A 26,911-nucleotide genomic window follows, 5' to 3' on the forward strand; every position below is an offset into this window, starting at 1 on the left:
CTGTGGGCCATCATACTGCATTTAGGAAGTTTGGTGTACATCATACTGAATATAGAGAGCTATAGATGCAGCTTACTGTGCATAGGGAGCTGTTGAGCATCATGCCTAATATGGGGGCTGTATTGACTATAATACTGTGTGTAGGGAACTGTGGGGCCATCCTACTGTATAGAGACTTGTGGTGGCCTTAAAACTGTTTATTGGATGCTGTGAATCATCATACTGTATATAGGGAGCTCTGGGGTCATCATACTGCATTTATTGGTTAAGGGGTCATCATTCTGTGGATTGAGTTGTTCTGTGGTCATCATGCCGTGCATAGGGGTTATTAGGGAACTAGGGGGTCTGCAATACCAAGACAGGTTATTACACTTGGGGTTATTTAGTTTGGAGAATCGAAGGCTTAGGGGTGATCTTATTACAATGTATAAATATATGTGGGGACAATACAAAGACCTTTCTAATGATCTTTTTACTCTTAGACCTGTGATGGGGACAAGGGGGCATCCTCTACGTCTGGAGGAAAGAAGGTTTAAGCATACTCACAGACGCGGATTCTTTACTGTAAGAGCAGTGAGACTATGGAACTCTCTGCCATATGATGTTGTAATGAGTGATTCACTACTAAAATTTAAGAAGGGACTGGATGCCTTTCTTGAAAAGTATAATATTACAGGGTATATACACTAGTCTCCTTAATATTGCGTTGATCCAGGGAGCTAGTCTGATTGCCGTATGTGGAGTCGGGAAGGAATTTTTTTCCCCAATGTGAAGCTTACTGTTGCCACATGGGTTTTTTTTGCCTTCCTCTGGATCAACATGTTAGGGCAAGTTAGGATAGGATATGGGTTGAACTAGATGGACTTAAAGTCTCCCTTCAACCTTAATAACTATGTTACTATGTTACTATGTTACTATGTAAGTGGGGACATTATTACATTTTATGGAACACATTTGTAGAGGCACTCTCTACTTGGCAAACTGTCTGTGTTGCATTTATTTAGGAGAATAGCAAACATAATTAAAAAAATGAAATATTGGGACTACTATTGTACGAAGCAGGTACAGATGGGGAGTTTGTGTAAGTTGAGAAAAGGTGGGAGAGGTGATGGAAATGTGAGATGTCAAATGTTTCTTTCTTATAAACTGTAGAGACATGCTGTGAATAGAAAAAAGTCATCATGTTGTTCTGGATTAAATAGAAAAGATGAAAAAAGTGAGTGATGCAAACCAGATTTTGGGGATATGTCAAAGTAAAAGTCAAAGATGCTATAGGATTTTTACAGGATGAAAATAATGAAATCGTAAGAAAGGTTTTTGAGAAGGCCGAACTTTTAAATTTCTATTTTGCATCTGTTTTCGCACAGAAAGGGAATGTAACATCAACTGTTCTTCACTGTCGTATTAAAGGAAGAGAAGAATCCAAGATATTCAGCTCTGGCAAAAATTAAGAAACCACTTCCAAATGTTCAGTTTGTCTGATTTTTCTTTTTACAGGTTTATTTTTGAGTAAAATATAAATTGTTCTTTTAGTTTAAAAACTTATGACAACATGTCTCCAAATTTCCAAGCAATAAATTTTGCTTTGTTTTGTTCTTTTTTTTCTGAAAAGGAGAAATGGTCAAAATTTAAAAAAAACAGTGCTTTCAGACCTCAAATAATGCAAAGAAAACAAGTTCATAATCATTTAGAAACATCAATACTAATGTTTTAACTCAGGAAGAGTTCAGAAATCAATATTTTGTGCAATAACCATGATTTTTAAAAACAGCTTTCATGCGTCTTGGCATGCTTTCCACCAGTCTTTCAGACTGCTACTGGTGCAAAAATGTAAGCATTTCTTCTTCGTTTCATGGCTTTTGACTATCCATCATCTTGATTACATTCCAGAGGTTTTCAATGGGGTTCAGGTCTTGAGAATGGACTGCCCATGGCAAAGTTATGATGTGGTAGTCTCTTAATTTTTGCCAGAGCTGTATATATAAACAGAAAGATAGTGAGGGAATACTTAGCTAACATAAATGAATTCAAGTCTCCAGGTCCTGATGAATTACACCCCAGAGTACTGAAGGAGAAAGCAGCAGAAGTTTTTGAACCACTCTCCATAATCTTTAAAAATTCTTGGAGAACAGAAGTCCCAGAAGACTGGAGAAGAGCAAATGTTGTTCCTATCTTTAAAAAGGGGAAGAAGGTGGACCGAGGCAACTATAGGCCAGTGAGTCTGACTTCTATACCAGGAAAGATCTTTGAACAAATTATTAAACAACATGTATGTAAGTACCTGGATAAGAATGAAGTAATTAACCAGAGTCAACATGGGTTTGTAACCAATAAGTCATGTCAGACTAACTTAATTTCCTTCTATGACAGAATCACTGACTGGGTAGATCAGGGAAATGTTGCAGATATAGTATGCCTTGACTTCAGCAAAGCATTTGGCAAAGTATCTCACACAATCCTTATTGAAAAAATGACTAAGTATGGAATGGACAAGGCAACTGTTAGGTGGATTCATAACTGGCTTAGCGATCGGACCCAAAGAGTGGTTGTAAATGGCTGAACAACCAGTTGGAATGATGTCATAAGTGGGGTACCACGGGGTTTTGTCCTGGGCCTTGCATTGCACAACATCTTTATCAATGATTTAGACTAAGGAATTGAGGGTGAACTGATTAACTTTGCTGATGACAAAAAGCTAGGAGGGATTGCTATTACTGGAGGAGAGAGAGGATTCAAACAGATTTAAATGTACTGGAGCATTGGGCAGCAACTAACAGATTGTTTTTTAACATGGAATAATGCAAAGTACTACATCAGCAGAATAAAAATGAAAAAAGCATATACAGAATGGGAGGAATAGGGCTAAGCAACAGCACATGTGAAAAAGACTTGGGTATACTAATAGATCACAGACTGCACATGAGTCAATAATATTGTGATGTAGCAGCAAAAAGGCAAATACAATTCTGGGATGTATTAACAGAAGCATACAGGCTAGATCACGTGAAGTCATTATTGCTGTCTACTCCTCTTTGGTCAGACCTCATCTGGATTACTGTGTCCAGTTTCGGGCACCACATTTTAAAAAAGACATCAACAAACTGGAGCAAGTTCAGAGAAGAGCGACCAGAATGGTGACTGGTCTGCAAACCATGTCCTATGAGAAATGGTTGCAGGATTTGAGAATGTTTAGTTTGCAAAAATCAATACTGAGAGGAGACTTAATCACTGTTTACAAATATCTCATGCGCTGTCACATTGTAGAAGGATCATCTTTATTCTCATTTACACAAGAAAAGACTAGAAGCAATGGGATAAAACTGAATGGGAGGAAACACAGATTAGATGTTGGAAACAACTTTTTGACAGTTAGGGTGATCAATGAGTGGAACAGGCTGCCATGAGAGGTGGTGAGTTCTCCTTCAATGGAAGTCTTTAAACAGAGGCTGGACAGACATCTGTCTGGAATGATTTAGTCACTCCTGCTTTGAGCAGGGGGCTGTACCACATGACCCAGGAGGTCCCTTCCAACGTTACGATTCTATGACTCCATGATCCAATGATTCTATGTTGCATATACCTGAACTATTATCATTTATATGACTAGCAGGACTGGTATCTAAAACTATTTGGTCACTGCATGGAGGTAATATCAGACTCTTATAATGTTTTATTATACAGTATACTAAACGTTTGGTGCAATTTAGCCATGTAATGGGAGATTCATAGTGGTATTATTGATAATATTGATATTTGTAAAGTATATTTTATTTTGTAGAGGCAATTGTCATATTGAAATATTATGCATTCACTATCTAGATCTAGTAATGGTAGTGATCATTATGTAGTGGTATAATTTTGTGCCTTGTATGGTGGTTTTTGTAGTATTGGCCTTTCTATAGTATGCTTTAGTATGTAGGTATTTTTTAGTCCTGATATAGCAGGAATAGTCATATATAATTATACCTGTATAGTCTTTGTTTTAAGAGGGTGGTGAGCTCATATAGGAAGATATATACTTTGGGCCTTGGGTCCCTGATCTATAAAGACTCTAGCAACACATTTGGCATTAGTTTTTTGTGTTCTTTACCCAGCAAATGGAGATTATTATTACTATAAGGAGGAAAAATGGGGGTACTACAGTAAGAAGGCAAAGTGTAAGCATTGTTGTAAGATACATAATGGTGCATACTTTTTTAAAAGAAGCATGTTAGTAATTGTTATAAGGAGGCACAATTGGGGCATTGCTATAAAGAGGCCCAAGGGTGACCATTGTAGGGAGATACAAGGGGTATAATTATTATTATAAGAAAGAACAAGTGAGAATTTTAATATAGGGCAGCATGGGGTCAATATTAAAATATAAGGTCACAGGGATGATTATTATAGGATGCACAGGAGATATTGCTATGTGGTACTATATAGCTGTAAGGAGGCACAGGAGAGCATTATACCTATGAGGGAGTACTGCAAGAACTTTATTACTGTTTAAGGGTACAGAGGGGGCACCGTTATTGTGAAGAGTCCAAAATGAGGGTACTATTTCTCTACAGGGCACAGAGGGCACATTATAACTGTCTGTTGCACTGGTTATAGCACACTATATATTTTATGTAAAGGTGGATGAATGCGAGGAGGGGTCTGGAAAAGCAGCGAGCAAAAGCTGTCCCTGTGTTACAATTTGCAGGGATAAGCTATGGATGGAAGTAATGATCATGGCAGATTCAGCCAAATAAGAAAGAAAAGTGAAAATGAAAGACTACAATCAGGGAAAACACTACTTGTGAGAAGCTGTACAGTATACACATACATGGTCTGCAGATGAAACGAGTGATAGAATAGGCAAGCAAATCCGAATCCCAATGAAGCATATGTTAGACACTGTTAAGATTCGTCAGGCTGCACTACTTGTTGAAAATTTACTCAGAGGTGTGCAACCGCTTCAATGATTAGTATGATGGCATTATTTTGTAACTTAATGGTGGCATTATGTGATCATGGCATAGTCGTATTATTTATTTTTATATTGCGGATGGGCGGTATCATTGATAATATACAGTGGTGTGAAAAAAGTGTTTGACCCTCCTGATTTCCTATTCTTTTACATGTTTGTCACACTTAAATGTTTCAGATCACCAAACAAATTTATATATTAGACAAAGATAACACAAGTAAACACAAAATGCAGTTTTTAAATTAAGATCTTTATTAGTAAAGGAAAAAGAAATCCCAGGTCCCTTTGTAGAAAAATGATTGTCTCTCCTTAAAACATAAATTAACTGTGGTTTATCACATCTTTAGGAAGCTGAGATCAAACTCCCTAGCTATTCTCAGGCTTGATTACTGCCACACCTGTTTTCAAGAAATACCTTAAATAGGACCTTCCTAACAAAGTGAAGTAGACCAAAATATCCTCAAAAGCTAGACATTGTGGCCCTATCCAAAGAAATTCTGGAATAAATGAGAAATAAAGTCATTGAGATATATCAGTCTGGAAAAGGTTTTAAAGCAGTTCATAAAGCTTTTGGACTCTAGCAAACCACAGTGAGAGCCATCATCCACAAAATGGTAAAAATTTGGAATACAGCAATGACTCATCCAAGAGGTCACAAAACACCCCACAAAAACATTCAAAGAAGTGCAGGCCTCACTTGCCTCAGTTAAGTCTGTGCTCATGAGTGCATATTAAGAAAGAAACTGGCAAAAATGGCCTGAATGGCAGAGTTCTTAGGCAAAAAACACTGCTGAGCAATAAGAACATGGCTCATCTCAGTTTTGCCAGAAAAAATCTTGATGATAGCCAAGACTTTTGGCAGACTACTCTGTGGACCGAAGAGACAAAAGTTGAACTTTTTGGAAGGTGTATGTCCCATTGCATCTGGCATAGAAGTAGCACAGCATTTCAGAAAAGGAACATCATATAGGCAGTAAAATATGGAGATGATAGCGTGATGGTCTAGTGCTGTTTTGCTTCTTCATGATCTGAAAGGCTTGCTGTGGTAAGTGAACCATGAATTCTGCTGTCTACCAAAAAATCCTGAAGGAGAATGTCCGGCCATCTGTTCTGGACCTCAATCTGAAACGCACTTGGTTTACGCAGCAGGACAATGATCCAAAACACACCAGCAAGTCTGCCTCTGAATGCCTTAAGATAAACAAAATTAAGACTTTGGAGTGGCCTAGTCAAAGTCCAGACCTTAATCCAATTGAGATGCTGTGGTATGACCTTAAAAAGGCATTTCATGCATGGAAACTCTCCAATCTGGATGAATTGCAACAATTCTGGAAGGAAGAGTGAGCCAAAATTACTCCCAAGCGTTGTAAAAGACTCATTGCCAGGTTTCACAAATGATTGACTGCAGTTGTTGCTAATAAGGGGCTCAACCAGTTATTAGGCTTATGTGGCGATTACTTTTTCACACAGGGCCCTTTAGATTTGGATTTTTTTTCCCTTAATAATAAAGACCTTTTGTGTTTACTTGTGTTATCTTTGTCTGATATATAAATTTTTTTGGTGATCTGAAAAATTTAAGTATGACAAAAGATGCAAAAGAATAGGAAATCAGGAAAGGGGCAAACACTTTTTCACACCACTGTAGGTCTTGAGGTAAATTTTGATTTCTTCCAATATAAATAATACAAATCCCATATGTGGAAGAAAGGTAGAGGAGTGTACAGCTCGGACCTATGTGATTTCAAATGCCAAGACTGCATTTCAAGCCCAGATATAATAAATCAGAGGTTTTATGTCACTAAGCAACCATTTGTTGCCTACAACCAACCTAGAGGAAATCCACAAACACCGGGAGAACATACGAACTTCTTGAAGATTTTTTCCTTGGAAGGATTTGAACCCAGGACCTCACCATGTTGCCCAAGGTATTATTCTCTAGAATGAAGACTCAAAGGGAGGACTGTCTCATATATCATACAATCACTGATGAAACATGTTGCAAACTTCTTTATGTTTCTGTATGAAATTAGATGCGTTAATTAATACAGTATAGGTGTATAGACTATGACTGACATATGACATATTGAGGCTCTGTACAGCTCACAGCTTACATCGAACATAGCATTTAATTTGATGGCATGTTTCTGAATTGTTTTTAAAATAAAATTAACACTTTTGATCTTAAAAATAGCCTTTACTTTTGTTTCAGGTTTGCATGCACATTCACACACGCACATACTGTAGACAGACATACACAGAAACATACACACACACATATACATACGCACATGGACATCCAGACACATACATGGACACATATATACACAAATACATACACACTCACACAAAGACACCTGCACAAAGACACATACAAATTATACCCTTCTTGCTATCATACACCTGTCCAGTGTATACACACAAAACACAATATTTAATACCAAAAAAACTAGAATACTGTGGGTAAAATTGAGATAAAATTTAGCTGAGTTTGTTTTTTATCAGAATGCTTCGATTTAGCAATTTCCATTTTTATGCTGCTCTGTCTCTACAGGTTTAAAATATAACATGCAAATATTTTGTCACTTAAAGAATTCTTTTCTATCTATTCTTAAGACAGTGATGGAGGCTATGTAAATGTGGGAGCTTTCCTATATTTTATGCAAAAATGTGGAAAAAATTACCATAGTTGTTGTCGTAAAAGATGATGAATTTCTGCCAGGCATATTCCGTGACGACTTTTAAGATAACATCATTCAGATAGACTGGGGGGCGGATAGACAATGTATAATCATCAATCCTGTTGCTCCTGTTGAGCCCGCAACTACTTCTTGGCGTCCTTGCTGTGGATCGTTGCATGAAAAGATGAGGAATATGCATTGCATCTGCCAGCGCTTGCAAAGACCCTGCTGATGCACATCCGATAGAGCTGACAAGGGCCAATATGCCTTGGTTCATAAGGTCACAAGCTGAAAGAAGCAAAATTAAATTTGAGATGACATTGACACATGTATGCAACGTTACTTGTGCTAAAAATGGCTGACACAGGCATGCTAAATGTAATAATGCATACAGTCTACAAATCTTGATAAATACTCTGTGGTTTGAACAATTTCAATTTGATATTTACATTTCACTTGTCTACATGCTATTTCATACAAAATCAATGTCCTTATAAAGACTATATTAGATGTACTGCAGCACAGCTGACATTGTCTAAATGGTTTTGTTTGCACATATAGACAATTTCCAAACATCTAATAAACATTTAGCCAAGCAAAAAATTAGAGTATAGCTAGCAAGATCCCCTATACAATGCATGCTTGTATGTGTCTGATTTATACTTGTTGTATTGTTACTGTCAGGCTTCATGCTCTGTGTCGAAATAAGTCCATATTGGCTTATATAACATATCTACAGGCATTTTGTATAACACTATTCACTGCCACCATAAAGATTTGCAGAAGCTGTATCTCTAATATAGATAACAAGCTAAATAATATCACAAACTGTACAGTAAGTTGAGGTATGCAAAACCTTTCATCTCATGGATGCTATTTATAAAAATATCTGTATGCCTTCATATCCAATACAGGAATACAAAGAGCAGTATACATATCCATGAATGCTGCAATATACAGAATATACCATTGCAACAATACTCTGGACAACAATTTTCTACATAATTTCTTAATCCCTTCTGAAATATGAGGTAAAGTTACATCAGGTCCCTGACTTTCATGTGGACTCGCAGGCCAAGCCCATATCTCTTCGGGCAGGCAATGGCTGAATTATTCAGGAAGCGTGTCATTCCTCGCTCCTATTGGCATTATCCCTGGGCAATGATGGGTTGCCATGATAGCCAGGAGGGTGCTGAAGACCTCAATTCTTGTCATGATGATTCTGTAATGAAATCCAGTGTTCAGCTGGCATTCATAAGAGACCGTGATTTTTTCTATGCATAGCTGTGCTGATGCACTGCTATGTATAGTACAAGTTTTTATTCGAGTCCCTTAACCAAAAAATAAATGTTTTTAAAAACCTGAGAAAAAAATAAAAATATAAATGTTCAAATCACCGCCTTTAAAAAAATGGAATTTAAAAAAAGTACAGATATTTGTAAATTATGGCATATCCTAGTGATGTACCTTAATGAATAATCATGTGAAAATCTGTTTAAGTGTTATGGCAACAATTGTGTTTACTATGAATTGAGTGCTGAGGTTACATTGTCCTTATAGGACTGTAAGGCAAACATTTTATCTAAGTAAATGCTCTGATTTATCTTTTATATATGTTGTTTATTAATGGCTACTTATTCTGACCTTCCGTGTATTAAAACAGATCTACATGGTGAAAGTTATTCCAACTAAAAATTAAATTATCAGCAGAGACAGATATTCTTCAGACTGAAAATTCCTTGCATGTGACAACGTTGCCTTGGTAACTAGATTTCTAAGTATCCATCATTTGTATTTCTGATACTTCAGAGTGTAAAATGATCCCTGGGCTCCATTGGAAATACTTCAGGAGTGACATCTTTGCATATTATTTTAAATAATAATCTATTGTTTTTATTATATCATCCGACCATCGGTTTCCATCTCAGTAAGAATAGCTCTGGCATGGACTATAAAAATAACATCTGTATGGCTGTATTTTGGACAGAAATGTTAAAAAATACAAACCGAAGAGCTGAAAAAGCAAAGTCAACTGTAGGAGAAATGTATAATGAGGTGGTTCATCAATTCGAATTTTAAGGAATGTATCATCTCATAGATTTTTCGGTTCACAAATATATAGTTACTTTTTCTCGATATAAATTGAATTCTATAGTGTGTAACTATTTTATCACAAAGGGTTTGAATACTAGAAGAATAATTATGCATATGACCTATTAGAGCACATGTATGTCATCTAGCACCTCCCCTTTTACAGTAGGACCTCCTCTATGGGCGCCAACAAAATGCTGCTTTATGTGTTTTTCTGAATGTTTGGCTATAATATATGTCTACCTTGTCATGGTTTCCTTTTCTAAAAGAGCATGAAGAATTGCAGATTGCTGAGATAATCTCTCTAGCACATTAATGTCATGCTTGAATGTAAGGCAATATCCTAGCAGTTAACGTGACATCCTTAAGATTGAAGGCCTCCATAAGCAACACCAACATATTCTGGATGGCAGCATAACATTTTGTGAAAAAAGTCATTGAATGTACAATAGGCATGGACTGGCCCATAGGTTTCAATCAGGCTTGGATTGGCCCACAGGGGAACAGGTGACTCCTCCGGTAGGCCGCTGAGCAGAAGAGGATCTTCCTCTCACATGAGCAGAGATTGGCACAATAGACTTGATTCACACTGTACAGACATAGGTAGAGTTATTTTAAGAAATTACCGAGTTTATTATTATATAGAAGCAGATGTGAATCTGTGAACAAAGCACATGTAGATGAACACTTGGCCCATAGAGTCAATGTTACAGATGGATCCTTAGCTCTCCTGCCTGACACTGGTTTCAGTTAGTTGAAAACAGCATTTCAAAATTAATATAAATGTAATTGTTATGAGTAAGGCCCACAGAGGCCTGAAACAATGAAATGGTGCACAACATTTATTTGCATGTGAAGGTTCCTGATTCTACAATATATCATAAAGATTGCCATGCTATACATTTTCTTTCTAAATATAATAAAGGTAAGCAAACAATGGAAGTGCCAATATCTACTATAGATGCTGTGTACTTTAGAAGCTGGAAGTCTCTTTTCTAAATTTAAAGAAAGTACAGAAATGTTGGAAGTGATTAAAATTACATAATGCCATTATATTCTCTAGATGGTTGATGATTCATTTAAAAATGTAATGAAAGTACCGAAATAGTGGAAGTAATTTCAAATGATATGGTGCCATTATATACTATAAATGCTGGAAGTCTCCTTTCTAAATGTAAAGAAAGTACAGAAATACGGGAAATAATTAAAATTACATATTATGTATCATATAAGACAATTCCTTTCTAAATGTATAGAACACTCAGAAATAATGGTAGTAATTAAAATCTATCAAGCATCATTATGTATTATAGATGCTGGAAGTTTCCGTTCAAAATGTAATGAAAGTAAATAACTACTGGAAGTAATTAAAAATTACATTGTGGCATTATCTACTATTTTCTACTGTGTACTGTAGATGCTGGATGTTTACACAGGGCAACATGGTTTCAGATGAGCACTGAACAATCTTGAATAATCAGTGCATAGGCTGCCATTGCTCTTAGCAGCTTGAGTCCTGTGTACACAGGAAAATGTGCTGTCGAGAACGATGATCTTTTGAGAAATATGCTCATTCATTGAGTGATCATCAGCCTGTTCATACAGCACAGTTAAAATTTATGTTCTAAGGAGCGCTCATTCACAATAAGCCGGCATTGTAAATTGGCCCCAACTCACATAAAATATCTTCTTTATTCTGAACCTTTTCTCTATTAACTGAATCTGATTTGGTTTAGCAGACAGGTGTCAATGGCCATCGAGTCAATGTATAATCCAATGATACCAGTTATAGAGAGAGGATAAAGTTCTCATCCATTTGTGTGCAGTCTGCAGCTATTGTAATTCTTGTAAGAAAGCTCAACTGCTTTATCATAGTCTTTAAGAACTATCAAGAGACCTAAATATGGCTCGGATTATTCAAATATAACCTTTTGAAATGACCCAGTAACATTTGTGAGACCCTGTATTAAGACATGCATGGCATTAAAAATCATCTCGAAAAGAGTGCATTATCATAGAATATACCTCGCCTCATTGCTCATGTTATACAGTAATTCGGCAGAAAATATTATATTTCTCTCACAAAAGAAATATATTCATCTTCAGGATTAAAATGCTGATATTTTATACTTGATAATGCACAACAGTGAACAAGAAGCCGGGAATCTTGCTGAAAAGGCCATGATTTAAATAGCGTGATTTTTTTTTCAGTTGGTTTTGCATTAACAAATTCATTTTGGCTAGGCACCTATCATTGAAGTTAGATCAGTTGTCTATGCATCAATGATTTCAGATATTTTGCTTCAATATTTGCTAAATGTATGCAAGGCTGCTGTTTGATGAATATAAAAAGGAATTGCTAACCATTAGAATACTGTATATCTAAATCTCAGAGGAACGTGAGCATTTCTTATTCCCTGAAAGCAATTTCCCTTTTCCTTTGTCCTGAAGTAATCTGACAAGTGTGAGAAGGTCTAAATAGAGGCGGCAATATGCACTTTAATATAAAAGCGGTTTTGTATATTTTAATATCTCTAAGAAATATCTTACATTTTATAAGGTAAAATCTATATTATTTATTGGTTTATATCTTAAGTAGTGTTGAGCATTCCGATACCGCAAGTATCGGGTATCGGCAGATACTTGCTGTATCGGAATTCCGATACCGACTTCCGATATTTTTTCAATATCGGAATTCGGCATCGGAATCGGAAGTTCAAAGTTGATTGACAGCCTGACGTCATCATGATGCGCGGTGTGTGCGCATCATGATGCGCCGTCATTTCGGGCCTTCCGGGGGTCTCTGCCGGCCTGCCGGGGGCTGTGTGGACTGCCCGGGGTCTGTACCGGCCTGCCGGGGGGCTGTGCCGGCCTGCTGGTGGTCTGTGCACCCTGTGGGGGTCTGTACCGGCCTGCCGGGGGGCTGTGCCGGCCTGCCGGTGGTCTGTGCACCCTGTGGGGGTCTGTACCGGCCTGCCGGGGGGCTGTGCCGGCCTGCCGGGGGGCTGTGCTGATGTCCGGGGGTCTGTGCAAGCATCGTCCGATGGGACTACAAGTCCCATCTGGCGATGCCTGGTAAAATGACAGTGATTGACACATTAGCCAATGATGGGACAGTAGTAGTCCCATCATCCGGCTAATGTGTTAAATGTTAAAAAAAAAAAAAAAATACTACATACATACTACATACATACTACATGCATGCTACATACATACTACATGCTACATACATACTACATATATACTACATGCATGCTACATACATACTACATGCTACATACATACTACATATATACTACATGCATGCTACATACATACTACATGCTACATACATACTACATATATACTACATACATACTACATACATGCTACATACTGCATGCTACATACATACTACATACATACTACATACATACTACATGCATGCTACATACATACTACATGCTACATACATACTACATATATACTACATGCATGCTACATACATATTACATGCTACATACATACTACATATATACTACATGCATGCTACATACATACTACATGCTACATACATACTACATGCTACATACATACTACATGCTACATACATACTACATATATACTACATACATGCTACATACATGCTACATACTGCATGCTACATACATACTACATACATACTACATACATACTACATGCATGCTACATACATGCTACATACATACTACATGCTACATACATACTACATATATACTACATACATGCTACATGCTACATACATACTACATATATACTACATGCATGCTACATACATACTACATATATACTACATGCATGCTACATACATACTGCATGCTACATGCATACTACATACATACTACATACATACTACATGCATACCACATATATACTACATACATGCTACATGCTACATACATACTACATACATACTACATACATGCTACATGCTACATACATACTACATATATACTACATGCATGCTACATACATACTACATATATACTACATGCATGCTACATACATACTGCATGCTACATGCATGCTACATACATACTACATACATACTACATGCTACATACATACCACATATATACTACATACATACAATACATTCATACAATACATACATAATTTCCCACGCAGCAATGGCATAAAGTGAGACTAGGGACTTTTTTTTTTTTAAGTGGCGGAGGAATACAGTGCGGAAGGATACCTACCTTCCGTCATTGGATTCCTGCAGCCCGTAGAGAACGGCAGCATCAGCTGATGCTGCAGTTCTCTACCCAAGATCGTCGTGGGACACACTCGTGGACTGCTTCGGATCGTGGGTGACTATTTTTGTGGTTTGTTATGTTAATATTTATTCCGGAAAAGACAATGGCTTCGGTGAACAATGTGACAAGTATTGGTAAGTATGTTACTCTATGTTATATGTACTGTATGTCTATGTATGTATTGTATGAATGTATTGTATGTATGTAGTATATATGTGGTATGTATGTAGCATGTAGTATGTATGTAGTATGTATGTAGCATGCATGTAGCATGCAGTATGTATGTAGCATGCATGTAGTATATATGTAGTATGTATGTGGTATGTATGTAGCATGTAGTATGTATGTAGCATGCATGTAGTATGTATGTAGTATGTATGTAGCATGCATGTAGTATATATGTAGTATGTATGTAGCATGTAGTATGTAGCATGCATGTAGTATATATGTAGTATGTATGTAGCATGTAGTATGTATGTAGCATGCATGTAGTATATATGTAGTATGTATGTAGCATGTAGTATGTATGTAGCATGCATGTAGTATATATGTAGTATGTATGTAGCATGTAGTATGTATGTAGCATGCATGTAGTATATATGTAGTATGTATGTAGCATGTAGTATGTATGTAGCATGCATGTAGTATATATGTAGTATGTATGTAGCATGTAGTATGTATGTAGCATGCATGTAGTATATATGTAGTATGTATGTAGCATGTAGTATGTATGTAGCATGCATGTAGTATATATGTAGTATGTAGCATGCATGTAGTATGTATGTAGCATGCATGTAGTATGTATGTGGTATGTATGTAGCATGTAGTATGTATGTAGCATGCATGTAGTATATATGTGTTATGTATGTAGCATGTAGCATGCATGTAGCATGCATGTAGTATGTATGTAGTATGTATGTAGTATGTATGTGGTATGTATGTAGCATGCATGTAGTATGTATGTAGTATATATGTGGTATGTATGTAGCATGTAGTATGTATGTAGCATGCAGTATGTATGTAGCATGCATGTAGTATGTATGTAGTATATATGTAGTATGTATGTTGCATGTAGTATTTATGTAGTATGAATGTAGCATGTATGTAGTATGTAGTATGAATGTAGCATGTATGTAGTATGCATGTTGTATGTATGTAGCATGTATGTAGCATGTAATTTTTATTTATTTTTTTTACATTCAACACATTAGCCGGATGATGGGACTACTACTGTCCCATCATTGGCTAATGTGTCAATCACTGTCATGGTAGCAGGCATCGCCCGATGGGACTTGTAGTCCCATCGGACGATGCCTGCACAGACCCCCGAAGCCTGCACAGACCACCGGCAGGCCGGCACAGCCCCCCGGCAGGCCGGCACAGCCCCCCGGAGCCTGCACAGACCACCGGCAGGCCGGCACAGCCCCCCGGCAGGCCGGCACAGCCCCCCGGAGCCTGCACAGCCCCCCGGCAGGCCGGCACAGCCCCCCGGCAGGCCGGCACAGCCCACCGGAGCCTGCACAGACAACCGGCAGGCCGGCACAGCCCCCCGGCAGGCCGGCACAGACCACCGGAGCCTGCACAGACCCCCTGGCAGGCCGGCACAGCCCCCCGAAAGGCCCGTACAGACCCCAGAGAGGCTGTACAAGGCAAAAACAGGGTTTTTCTTATTCCGATACCGGAAGTCCCATAGACTTGAATGGGACTTCCGGTATCGGAATCGGCGATACCGATACTTTTTTTAAAGATCGTCCGATCCATTCCGATCCGATACTTTGAAGTATCGGACGGTATCGCTCAACTCTAATCTTAAGGAATATATATTAGATTAATGCTGGCTGAACCTGCAGATGTTAAAAGTCTAATGTGTTTGGGAAACTCTCAATTCTCTCCCAATGGAGAAGCCAACCATTTTGTGTATGGACTAGTTAGGTGAGGTAACTGTTGGCCAAAATGCTAGTTCAGCTGACCTCTATCTATTGTGTATAGGGAGCTTTATAGCGACTATTAATATGCTACAAATATCACTATTTAGGATTTAGATCATAGCACATCTGGAAAGTTTTCTTTGTAGGCATGTTTGGAGTTTGAACAGTAAATTTAATGCAATTCAAAATAAGGAAAAGACATGTACAAAAGACTGGTTGCACTTCCTTAAAAAAATAACAATGTAAGTCTTGATTATACTACAAAATTGAGGGCCTAGACACGAAAAAAACATTTAAAAAATCTCATATTGTGCTAAAACCTGTTTCCAAGACCAAAATCTGGAAAGTTGATACAACCCACATGATTGACAAGGGCCATTTTTTATGGTTTTACTGCTGCCCTTGGCAGACATTTAAATGGTCATGTCCCCTGTGTAGGGTTTCTACTCACTTACATTTGAGGTAGGCACAGAAAGCTGTTTCAGTAAAATGTCCAGGCTGGTTTATTATGACTCCATAAACCACTCAGAAAACAAAACAAAAGATAGCCTTTTCCAGCACAAAATTAAAAAACAAAGTAAATATTCCACAAAGTATTGCAGGTTTGCCCACTTGGATTAGTATAAAGTTCTTGGGTCCTTGGCAAGACCAACAAACTGGAGATATACACACCTCAAGTAACAGACAGTCTCCATTTAATTTGCCATATCACATCACCTGGGTGGGGATATGGAAACACCCAGTAACACCCATCTCTTTGACTGTTCATAAACTCGACCCTGATATGTCCTATTAACACGCTCAGCCCAATACATGCAGGAGCCTGCTTGCTTTCTCAGGCTTACATCACCGAAGCTACCTATCTCGATGAGACATACCTCCCCTAAAGGACCTGTCCGGTAGCCATCTTATACCTGTTAATAAGTCAGACCAAAAGTGTCCACATACTACTAGGGCTTGCGGATCACACTAAATATAAATTATGATAAAGAGCCATCGCACCCCGGGGTCCACCTTGCAGTGATGGTAAACTGCAGCTAAAAAGAAATGGCAGAGCGAGGCTGCAAGCAAGCACTTTTAACACATTGAGCTAAACGTCACTCAATTTGAACAGAGCACAAACTACCTAGCTCTGTTACTCCTCAGAGCAGTATTGTACAACAGAGCACTTAGAGCTATACCCTGTTAGATGACACAGGAGTAGAGCAACAATGATGCTAGTTGGGGTCCCTATCGCTACCCCCCAGGGAAGTCTAGGTTGGTGGTTGTGCTTGCTCTGAAACCGCACACATGACAGGAGTCAGATGCTAAGCCAAGGGGGAGTTCCCACCCTACTTTGCCTGCCTAGACACACAATCGCCATGCTAGAAGCAGCACACATGCAGAGTGGTAGCGAATGCACTCACACACATAGCACAAATTATACTAGCACGCCAGTTTGCGCCCAAGAGAACCTTTTATATGTTCCACTCAAGTCCAGTCGAAGAAGACCTAGCCTGTGGAGCAATCCAGAGGTGCCTCATCACCAGAGCAGCTGACGATCGACCACCACTAAGAGGTCGCCACATCACGAGCATGCTTAGTAGGGTGATTTCTGGACTCCAGAGCATCTGTTTTCCTCTGCTATCGCTGGTTACCAAAGACTTGGCTGGAATGCCAACAGTAACCAAGCAACAGCACGAGCCTGAGCAAGACACTGGGACTGACATCTTTGCTCAGCAGCACCCACTGTGGCCAAAGCAGAATGGGAGACTGCAGTGGCAGACAAGGCTTGGTATCTACCCCATGCAGCAGGAGAATCCTGGCGCTTAACACATAGACAATAAAGTAACATTATCTGAACCCATTAACAGTCTTATGTGTATGGTGGCCCTTGACAGATGATTGTCGGGGAAGATAAGGACCTTGCATGTCTGATTTTGGACTTCAGGTCCTTTTGTCTCTAAGTGATCAGCCTCCACCACCAATGCTTGGCATAAACGCTCACATAGAGAACATATGAGTGCTCTACACAGTGGGTACTGTTAGATATGGTAGAGTTGGGAAAGATAGTTGCTTGTCTTATGATCTACTGAACCATTGTTTGACCGAGAGCTATATAAAGTATATGAGGGCTTTACTCAAACACTTGTTCAGCTGGCATATATGGAATCATGCTGATGGCTGTATTTTTAGTCTTGATGCTGCTTAAATGTGCAACAAGCTTTAAATGATCTATAATGATCTATTTTAAAGTCTAGCAATTTAGTAGTTTAAGTATTACTTTATCTACATGAATTACTGCATGCATACAGTACCAGAGCCATCATTAGTACCTGGTTGCAACACCAGAAACACCATCAGTGCATAAATACAGCCACAGAACCACCATCAGTGCACAAATATGTATGCCTGGTGGCAAATATGGCCCTGATGACCATCATAACAACCAATAGACTCATGTAAATAAATTTCATATCTGTAATAGATATAAATAGACATTACCCTAAGGCTACTTTCACACATCAGGTTTTCGGCGTCAGGCGCGATCCGGCGTCGTGCCGGAACGCCGCATCCGGCAAATGTTTTGTAAAACCTGATGTGCCGGATCTGGTTTTCTGCCGGATCCGTCTTGTTCTTGTCAGACAAAACCGGATCCGTCTCATCCGGTTCATCCGTTTTTCTATCCGTTTTTCGACGGATTACGCCGGATCCGGTTTTTAAAATTGACCCTTGTGGCCTTCCGAACGGATTGGCTACTGGAAAACTATATATAGCGTGTTCCTACAGCCCTTCTTTGACAGGTTGTAGAGGAGAAAGTGCAGGTTGGAGAGAAGAGCAAGTTACTGGCGAAGATGGATGTTGTCATTGGAAATATTTTGAAGAATTTGGCGGATTTTATAGCGGAGGCGAATCGTTTGAGGGTGATTGTTCTGGAGAAGGAGAGAGCGAGACAGCAGCGCATCAGGCATCGTAGACGACGTTTGTGGATCCACCCCATCACAGCCAAGAGAATGACGCGTGGGGTCTATTCTACACTCTGCATGGACCTTCGACGAAACCCGGATACATTTTTTGGATATGTTCGGATGAAAATGGAGAATTTTGATTACTTGGTGGAGCGCATTGCACACCTCATAAGAAAAGCGGACACCTATTGCCGCTTCTCTGTTTCACCCGCAGAGCGTCTGATGGTGACTTTAAGGTAAGCCACATTTATTGGATGTGATCGCATCAGAGCACACTTTCACTGCAATCTTGTTGGTGGTAGTTTGTATCTCCAAGTGTTATAGCTGAGTTTTGGTATGTAATGCTGTGATTTAAAACTAATTTATTGTTTTTTAATTCCCCACAGATTTCTTGCAACTGGAGAATCCCTTTCGTCACTGCATTTCCAGTACAGACTCGGGATTTCCACCATATCTGGAATAGTGAAGTACACATGCCGTGCACTGTGGGACTCCTTAGCTGAAGAGTTTTTACCAGAGCCCACAACAGAGAGGTGGATTGAAATTGCTGACAAGTTTCAACAGATATGTCAGTTTCCCAACTGCTTGGGCGCTGTGGACGGGAAACATATCCGCATTGTAAAGCCAGCCGGATCGGGATCGGAATATTTCAATTACAAGAAATATTTTTCAATTGTCCTCATGGCCATCGCTGACGCGGAATACAAATTTATTGCTGTTGATATTGGGGCCTATGGCCGCTCCAATGACTCTCAAGTTTTCAAACTGTCTGCCATGGGGCGTAAACTGTATGGAAACACCTTCCAGTTCCCACCACCTAGACCGCTGCCGCAAACATCTGGTCCACCTATGCCATTTGTCTGTGTAGGGGATGAAGCCTTCCAGCTGTCAGAACACCTTTTGAAACCGTACTCTAGCAGAGGATTGACAAGACCAAAACGCATTTTTAATTACCGCCTCATAAGAGCAAGAAGAATGGTTGAATGTACCTTTGGTATTCTGACAGCCAAATGGCGGGTCCTATTGACTGCGATCAACCTCAAGACAGAAACTGTTGACGAGGTGATCAAAGCTTGCGTGGTACTCCACAATTTTGTTATCTGCAAGGAACCCATTTCCATTGAGGACACCTCTGAAGAAACCACCTTGCAAGATTACCATGACATTACCACTAGAAGTTCTGTGACGGTTTCAGTAATGAGGGACAATTTTGCACTATACTTTATGTCACCTCAAGGCAGAGTACACTGGCAGGATGACAGAGTGTGAAAGATTTGTGCCCTAACCAAACTTGTGTACCTTCTGTACCAACAGTATATACCTTTGCCAACCAAAGTTGGCTATCTTGTCATGGTCTCTATTTTTAGCTTTAGGCCACAGGTGTGTACCTGGTTGTGTTTTATGCAAAGTATTTCACCTTTTAACAAAAGTTGTGTACATTGTTAGGAAATCACCAACAATAAACACAACTTTTTAGGTGAAATACTTTGCTTCAAACACAACCAGGAACACAACTGTGGCAAAAAGCTAAAATTTACCCACAGTTATATACCTGGTTTTGAATACCTTTTTACCTTTTAAATACCCTGTATTTAACCTTTTTTTAAACATATTTCGCCGCAGAAAGAAATGACAGACAACCAGTGTAAACAATAATTTAACTTTTATTTAAAATATTTTTTTTTTGTAAACTGTTTTTAAAGTTAAAAAAACTTTTTTAATAAAGGTTTGAAACCAACTGGGCATTTTTATTACAAAACACATAATAAATCTGTGTAGTGTGGGGTGGAAATACTGCTGGAGGGGCTGCGGGACACTTCGACAATGGGAGTGTGGAGAGAGGACTGGGATCGTGGTGGGGAAGGAACAGTTAGAGGTGATGGTGTGGAAAAAGCTACAGAATGGGTGGACATGTGGGAGGCAGAAGAGGTGGTGGGCGGTGGAGTGGAGGGTTGGGCAGGGACTGTAGGAGCAGATGATGTTGATGGAAAGTTGTATGGGGAAGGAGTTTGGTACGGGGAAGGAGTTTGGTACGGGGAAGGAGTTTGGTATGGGGCAGGTTGCTGGAAGTGGGGAGATGTCTGGTACTGGGGAGGTTGCTGGTACTGGGGAGGTTGCTGGTACTGGGGAGGTTGCTGGTATGGAATAGGAGGGGGAGGATGGAAAGTGGCTGGAGGGGGTGCAGATGTAATAGGAGGGGGAGGATGGAAAGTGGCTGGAGGGGGTGCAGGTGGAGGAACTACAGTGGTGGGAGGTGGAGGTTGGGAGGTAACCTGCTGTAGAGCACCGTGGCACGAATGCATTACATGCATCTGCTGGGTAGGAGATAGTGTTGCCATGCGCTCCACAACAGACCTGAAAAAGGTGTGGTTTGGCGAAGATCTTGCTTCTGAATGCATGGTTTGCAGAAGTGTCTTCACCTCCAGAATGCTGGAGTTGATCTGCTGAAAGCCTGCGGAGATTTGCTCTGACAAAACTTTTAGACAGTTCTGGAAAGATGCATTCAGATGCAAGAACTCTGGCGCATAACTCTTTTCCTGACCCCTCTGCCGCTGCCGCCCAGTACCCGCAGGTGTACTAGAGGTGGCAGGGGCAGAAGGGTGGGGTAAAGGGAAAGCGATCTCCTCACCAGCAGCTTCATGTAATGTAGGCGGCCACGATGCTCCTGTGCTGGTGGATGGGACAGATGGGTCGAATGTGTGGGAAGGCTGGGAAGGTGCAGATGTACCGGGGCGGTCGAAGTGTCCCTCGGTGCCGGTCTCCTCAGGGATCGCCTCAGAAGGGTCCAATCGTGCAGGCTCCCGAGTGCTGCTCACCGTGCTGTGGAATAAAGAGAAAAAAAACCAATTAAAATAGTGACATGGTATGGCCCTGGCTGAAAAAAAAAAGTTACATCTAAACATTTTTTTGTCACATGTGGTGTGTAATATTTACCTTCTGGTGAGCATTGTATCCCAGAGGAACGACAGGGCTCGTGCGTACTTGTACTTGGTCCTGCGTCCTCCAGATCCACTTGGGGCCCGCATCTCTTTATTTGAACTCCTTCTTGAAACGATCCCTCACAGACCGCCACCGCTTCACAATTCTCTCCCCTGAAACGAGAAAGGACAAAGTGGTTAGTATACAACATCAGTGTTTCCCAAACTCCAGTCCTCATGGTCCCCAGGGGTCATGTTTTCAGGATTTCCAAAGTAAATAGAAATCCTGAACACATGATCCTTGGGGACCACGAGGACTGGAGTTCGGGAAACACTGGTTTAAATCAAGCAACCGGTACTGTATATACTTACGCTCTTTAATCTGGGCCCAAGCTTCGAGGTCCTCCCAGCGGTCCACAAGGAGCGAACAGATTTCCTCCCAGAGTCGTCGGGTAACGATAAGGTCAGCGTGGCGGCGGTCAGCCATATTCCAGAGCGGCTCCCTTTCTCTGACGAGATCGATGAGGTGGTCCACATCGAGTCCTCCATCCTCACCATCAGAGTCGGGAGCACGCTGTGAAGGCTGTTAAAGAAAAAGAAATAACATATTTAGCCTCCACAAAAGAAATGAAATAAAAAGTGCAAAAAAACAAAGCAAAAATATTTATACTTACACGCTGGTGACCGCCGTGTTGCTGTCGCCGACGACCCTGGGAGGCACTGCGAGGACCTCTTGGCCAAGCACCAGATTGGGAAGACTAGAGAAGAAAACAAAAAATGTTATGTCTTTAGATGTAGGCATTTGTTTGCTGTGTGTGGTCTGCAGAACATTGTTTTCTATGTGTTGTGTGTAGTGTGATGTTGTGTTTCTGCGTTTGATGCAAAAAACTTACCAATTGTGAGCCCACTCCAAGTGTCTGTCCACCCCTTCCTTCTTCTTCTGGGAGCTCCTCTTCATCTTGTGATTCCTGTTTTGAAATAAAAGGCAATGAATAGACATATATTACAGAGATGATGGATTTTGGAAATAAAAACTTACCGTCAAACGCTGACGATGCGAGGGAGGGCTCCCAGAAGAAGATGTGCTGTCTTCCTGATGGCCAGACTCCATGGCTGTGGGTGGTGTTCCTGCTGCTGCCATTGCTGCTGCGGCTGCTGCATCTATTGGGCGGCTGTTGAATAAAGAGAAACAAAGGGCCAATGAATATCTTGATATTCCATAGCCCTAGTTTGGAGGAATGGGGGATTTGATAATTACTGTCTCTCATCTGCTGCAGGACTCCCCTCCCATTGTTCAGCATGCTGCTCCATTTGGGGTGGTGCTGATGGTGCTGCTGCAGATGTCTGCTGACTTCTCCTGCTCCTGGTTCTTGGCTTGGGTGGCATGTTGGGTGTGGCTGAGGGTCCCACTGTCTTGCTTTTATATATGTCTTGTGGGCAGAGCTACTGAGTATGCTCAGACCAAAAAAACCGGATCCGGCCACCGGATCCGGCTGTCGCCGGATCAGGCGCATTTCGGCGCTCATAGGCTTTCATTGTATGAAAAAGCCGGACACGCCGGATCCGGCGTGTCCGGCTTTTTCGCCGGAGACAAAAAACGTTACAGTAGCCGTTTTTTCCAGACGCCGGATCGCGTCACATTGCCGGATCCGGCGAAAATCGGATGAAACGCATGGCCATCCGGCTCGATCCGGCTCTAATGCAAGTCAATGGGGGGGAACTGGATCCGGCATTGCATTTCGCCGGATCCGGTTTTTGTCAAAAGCGCCGGATCGCGCCTGACGGCGAAAACCTGATGTGTGAAAGAGGCCTTAAAGGGAATTTGACATCAAGTTTGTCTATGTAATCTGACAGCACCATAGTGTAGGGACAGATACCTTAATTCTAGTTATGTGTCACTTACCTGGCTGTATTTCGATACAATAAATGTTTTATCAGTAGATTATTATCATTACAGGACTCATTACCTTGTGCCTTGTATTCCAGATATGCTTCCACGACTGATTAGCAGCTTTCTATCAATATACATTGTACATAGAAAGCTGCCTATCAGTAATGTGGATGTGATTATATACAGCTCAGCAATAAGAAAACTGTGATCCCATCACTGCTGATCCCAGTAAGCTAAGTGACAGGTTGCTGAAATTAGAATCTATGTCCCTACCTCTTGATACTATCAGATTACATAGTAAAATCCTGCTGACAAATTCCCTTTAAACTAATGTCAAATAGTATGCAATAATAAAAAAGGTTGTAGTAGAAAAAGCATCATACGGGAATGTCGACCCCATGTGTATTGCAACAGGAGGTATCTTTTTCAGGGGGATACATGTTGCGTCTTCATTCCCACATGATGCTTTTTCTATGAAATAATTTACTTAAGTGAGTTTGCACATGTAACTTTACTGCACAATGTCACTGGTTACTGCCTTTAAATTCTTTACATACTGCATTATTTATGTATTACTACATATATTTGCACCATTTTTAGTATAGAATACTATTTCACATCACTTTAGATATAGGATTTTTTTTAAAATCTATTTCAGATGTCCATTAATTTTTATGGCTCTGTGGTTTATCATGCCTGTCATAAGAGTTATATCCCAAATACAGAGTTTGGCTTAAGAAACGGGTACTAGTGCAATGTGCACATTTTAATTTTTGTATTAACTAGGCTTTTATGTTTTCTTAATAACCAAGATTAATATTGTTAATTTAGGAAGTGCAACCAATATTTTATACATTAATTTCTTTCCTGCTTTTTCAATTGCATATGTCTTATCCAGAATTTTGCACCTCCCAATAATTCATGGGAATTGTTAACTATGTTGTATTTGTTTGGTCTATGCTTTGTTGATGATTATGAGGATAGACTAAATGGCTGTGGACAGAGTAGGTCCAATAGATAAGGGATATATTGTATGTTGAGAGTTTCAAAATTCTTTAAAACACATAATAGATTTCACATAATTTGGCATGGATTTCCAAGGCCACGTGCACACGTTGAGTATTTTAGTATTTTACCTCATTATTTGTAAGCCAAAACCAGGAGTGAGTGCTAAATACAGAAGTGGTGACATGTTTCTATTATACTTTTCCTCTGATTGTCCCACTCATAGTTTTGACTTACATATACTGAGGTAAAAACAATCACCAAATAATGCCTCGAGAATTTTGCTTGCATATTAACCCATAATGCCCAAGAATTTGGTTGAACATTGCACTATAAAAAGAACATATGGTGCATTCATGTTGTTTTTAATATGTTATGCCCATTTTAACAGATATTATTAAAATTTCAAGATTAGAGTTGAGCGACTATATTTAGAATGGGTCGCTAAATCTGAATTTGCCATATTTGTGCCATATTGGTACCTTAATCGTGCCAAAATTATGTTTTATGATTGATTTCAAATATATTCATTCATTTCAACTCCCCATTAACTCCAATGAAGTTCGGCTGTTTTCAGCAAATATTGCAAAAACACTATTCTCCGCCGATCGCAATTGGAACCAAATTTTGGAAAAATTCAGGAGTAATGTATATTTCAAAGAATATTCTTAAAATGCACCATAATAATTAAAATCATTCTGCATTCTTTACCATTGTTCAAAAAATGTACTTGTATGCTAGCAAAAGTGTAAAACATGTCTCGGAAGTTGTACATGACAGAGCATCCACTATAAGTCCAACTAGCCATGAAGTTACATGTGATAAAAAGAAAATACACTAGAAAACAGAACTGTTGGTTTGTCAAACTAAGGACCCAACTTATTAAAGTATTTTTGAATGATTTCTGGTGTAAAACACTTTGAAAAGTGGTAAAACTTTCGGGCAACTTGAAGTTTGATAAATTCATCAAAAATTGCGGCATAACTTAAGCTAGAAATGTTACTCCAGTCCCCAATTCATCAGTGATAAGATGCACCAAATTAATTAAGTAGCGTGGACCCATAAATGAATTAGGTGCATCGTCGTCATCCATGCCCTTGTACAATGCTAGACGTAGGGTCCCGTTTCACTTAGCGATGCACCAGCGATCCCGACAAAAATACGACCTGGTAAGGATCGCTGGTGCGTCACTAAATGGTCACTAGTAAGCTGCCAAACATGCAGATCTCTTCAACGATGCAGCAATGATCCGTCGATCCATATAACGACCTCGGCGGTCGTTGGTACCTTGTCACACAGCAGCTTTTCTGACGATTCCCGCCTGCGTCCCTGAGTTCTGCGTCGCCAACGAGGTCACTTGTTGGGGTCAAACACAACGATGCACGCTGGCCAGCAGGACACTGACGATGAAAAAATGGCCCAGGACATTCGAGCACGATCAGCGATATCCAGCAGGGGGGCTGGTTGCTGCTGCGTGTCACATATAGCGAGATCATTGGCGAGGTCACTGTTGTGTCACAAAATCGATGACGCTTCAATGATCTCGCTAGTGATCTCGCTATGTGAGATGAGGGCTTTAGAGAATGAGGCCCCATATTTAAAATCCAACATCTGCACATTATATGCTTCTATATTTACATCCAACTGCTCTCCTATTGTTTTTTATAATTTAAAGCTAAAATAATAATTTTACTTTAAGACAACTTCAGCTTGTTTGATAGTTGATGTAATAAATAAGCATCTTGAAATCACTTTATATTCAAATTATGTTGTGGTGCCATTGTTCAGATAAACTAAAAATAGATGATTTTCATCTGTAAAGTAAACTGTATTCCATCCGCATAACATCCGTATGGTAACCAGTTATATAGATCAGCAGTTGATAAAATGTACAAGCCCAAATACTGTTTGCTATATTAATAATTGAAATGTATTCACAAATATCAGATGCAATACGGAATTTGCATGGGATTCGATTTTCTTTGTTGGCGAATAGACTTGAGAGGACAATTCTTATCTTAAATACAGAAGAGAATAGTGACTACTGTGTTCGGTCCTTGTAAAAAAAACTCTCAACAGACAATCCCTTTGAATTGTCAAAGTGCTGCCCGGGGGCTACCTGATTTTAAAATGTTCATCTGAACTAATTATTTTATTTACCCCAGAAAAATCATTTAAAAGTGCCAATCACTTACTTCCTCCCTTTTTTTAACTTTCTGAT

At 39.8% G+C, this 26,911-nt stretch overlaps 1 protein-coding gene across 1 annotated transcript in view; it reads right to left on the bottom strand.

Moving 5' to 3' along the window:
* GRID2 (glutamate ionotropic receptor delta type subunit 2) overlaps positions 1-26,911 on the bottom strand; it is a 2,095,611-nt gene that overhangs the window by 1,341,595 nt on the left and 727,105 nt on the right. Inside the window, exon 3 of the mRNA XM_073590055.1 lies at positions 7,636-7,920. Within this exon, the coding sequence (XP_073446156.1) occupies positions 7,636-7,920 (285 nt within the window). The remainder of the gene's footprint in view (positions 1-7,635; positions 7,921-26,911) is intronic.

The sequence above is a fragment of the Dendrobates tinctorius genome, unplaced genomic scaffold (genome assembly GCF_039654945.1).
Source record: "Dendrobates tinctorius isolate UK_male_01 unplaced genomic scaffold, ASM3965494v1 ptg000011l, whole genome shotgun sequence".
NCBI lineage: Eukaryota > Metazoa > Chordata > Amphibia > Anura > Dendrobatidae > Dendrobates > Dendrobates tinctorius.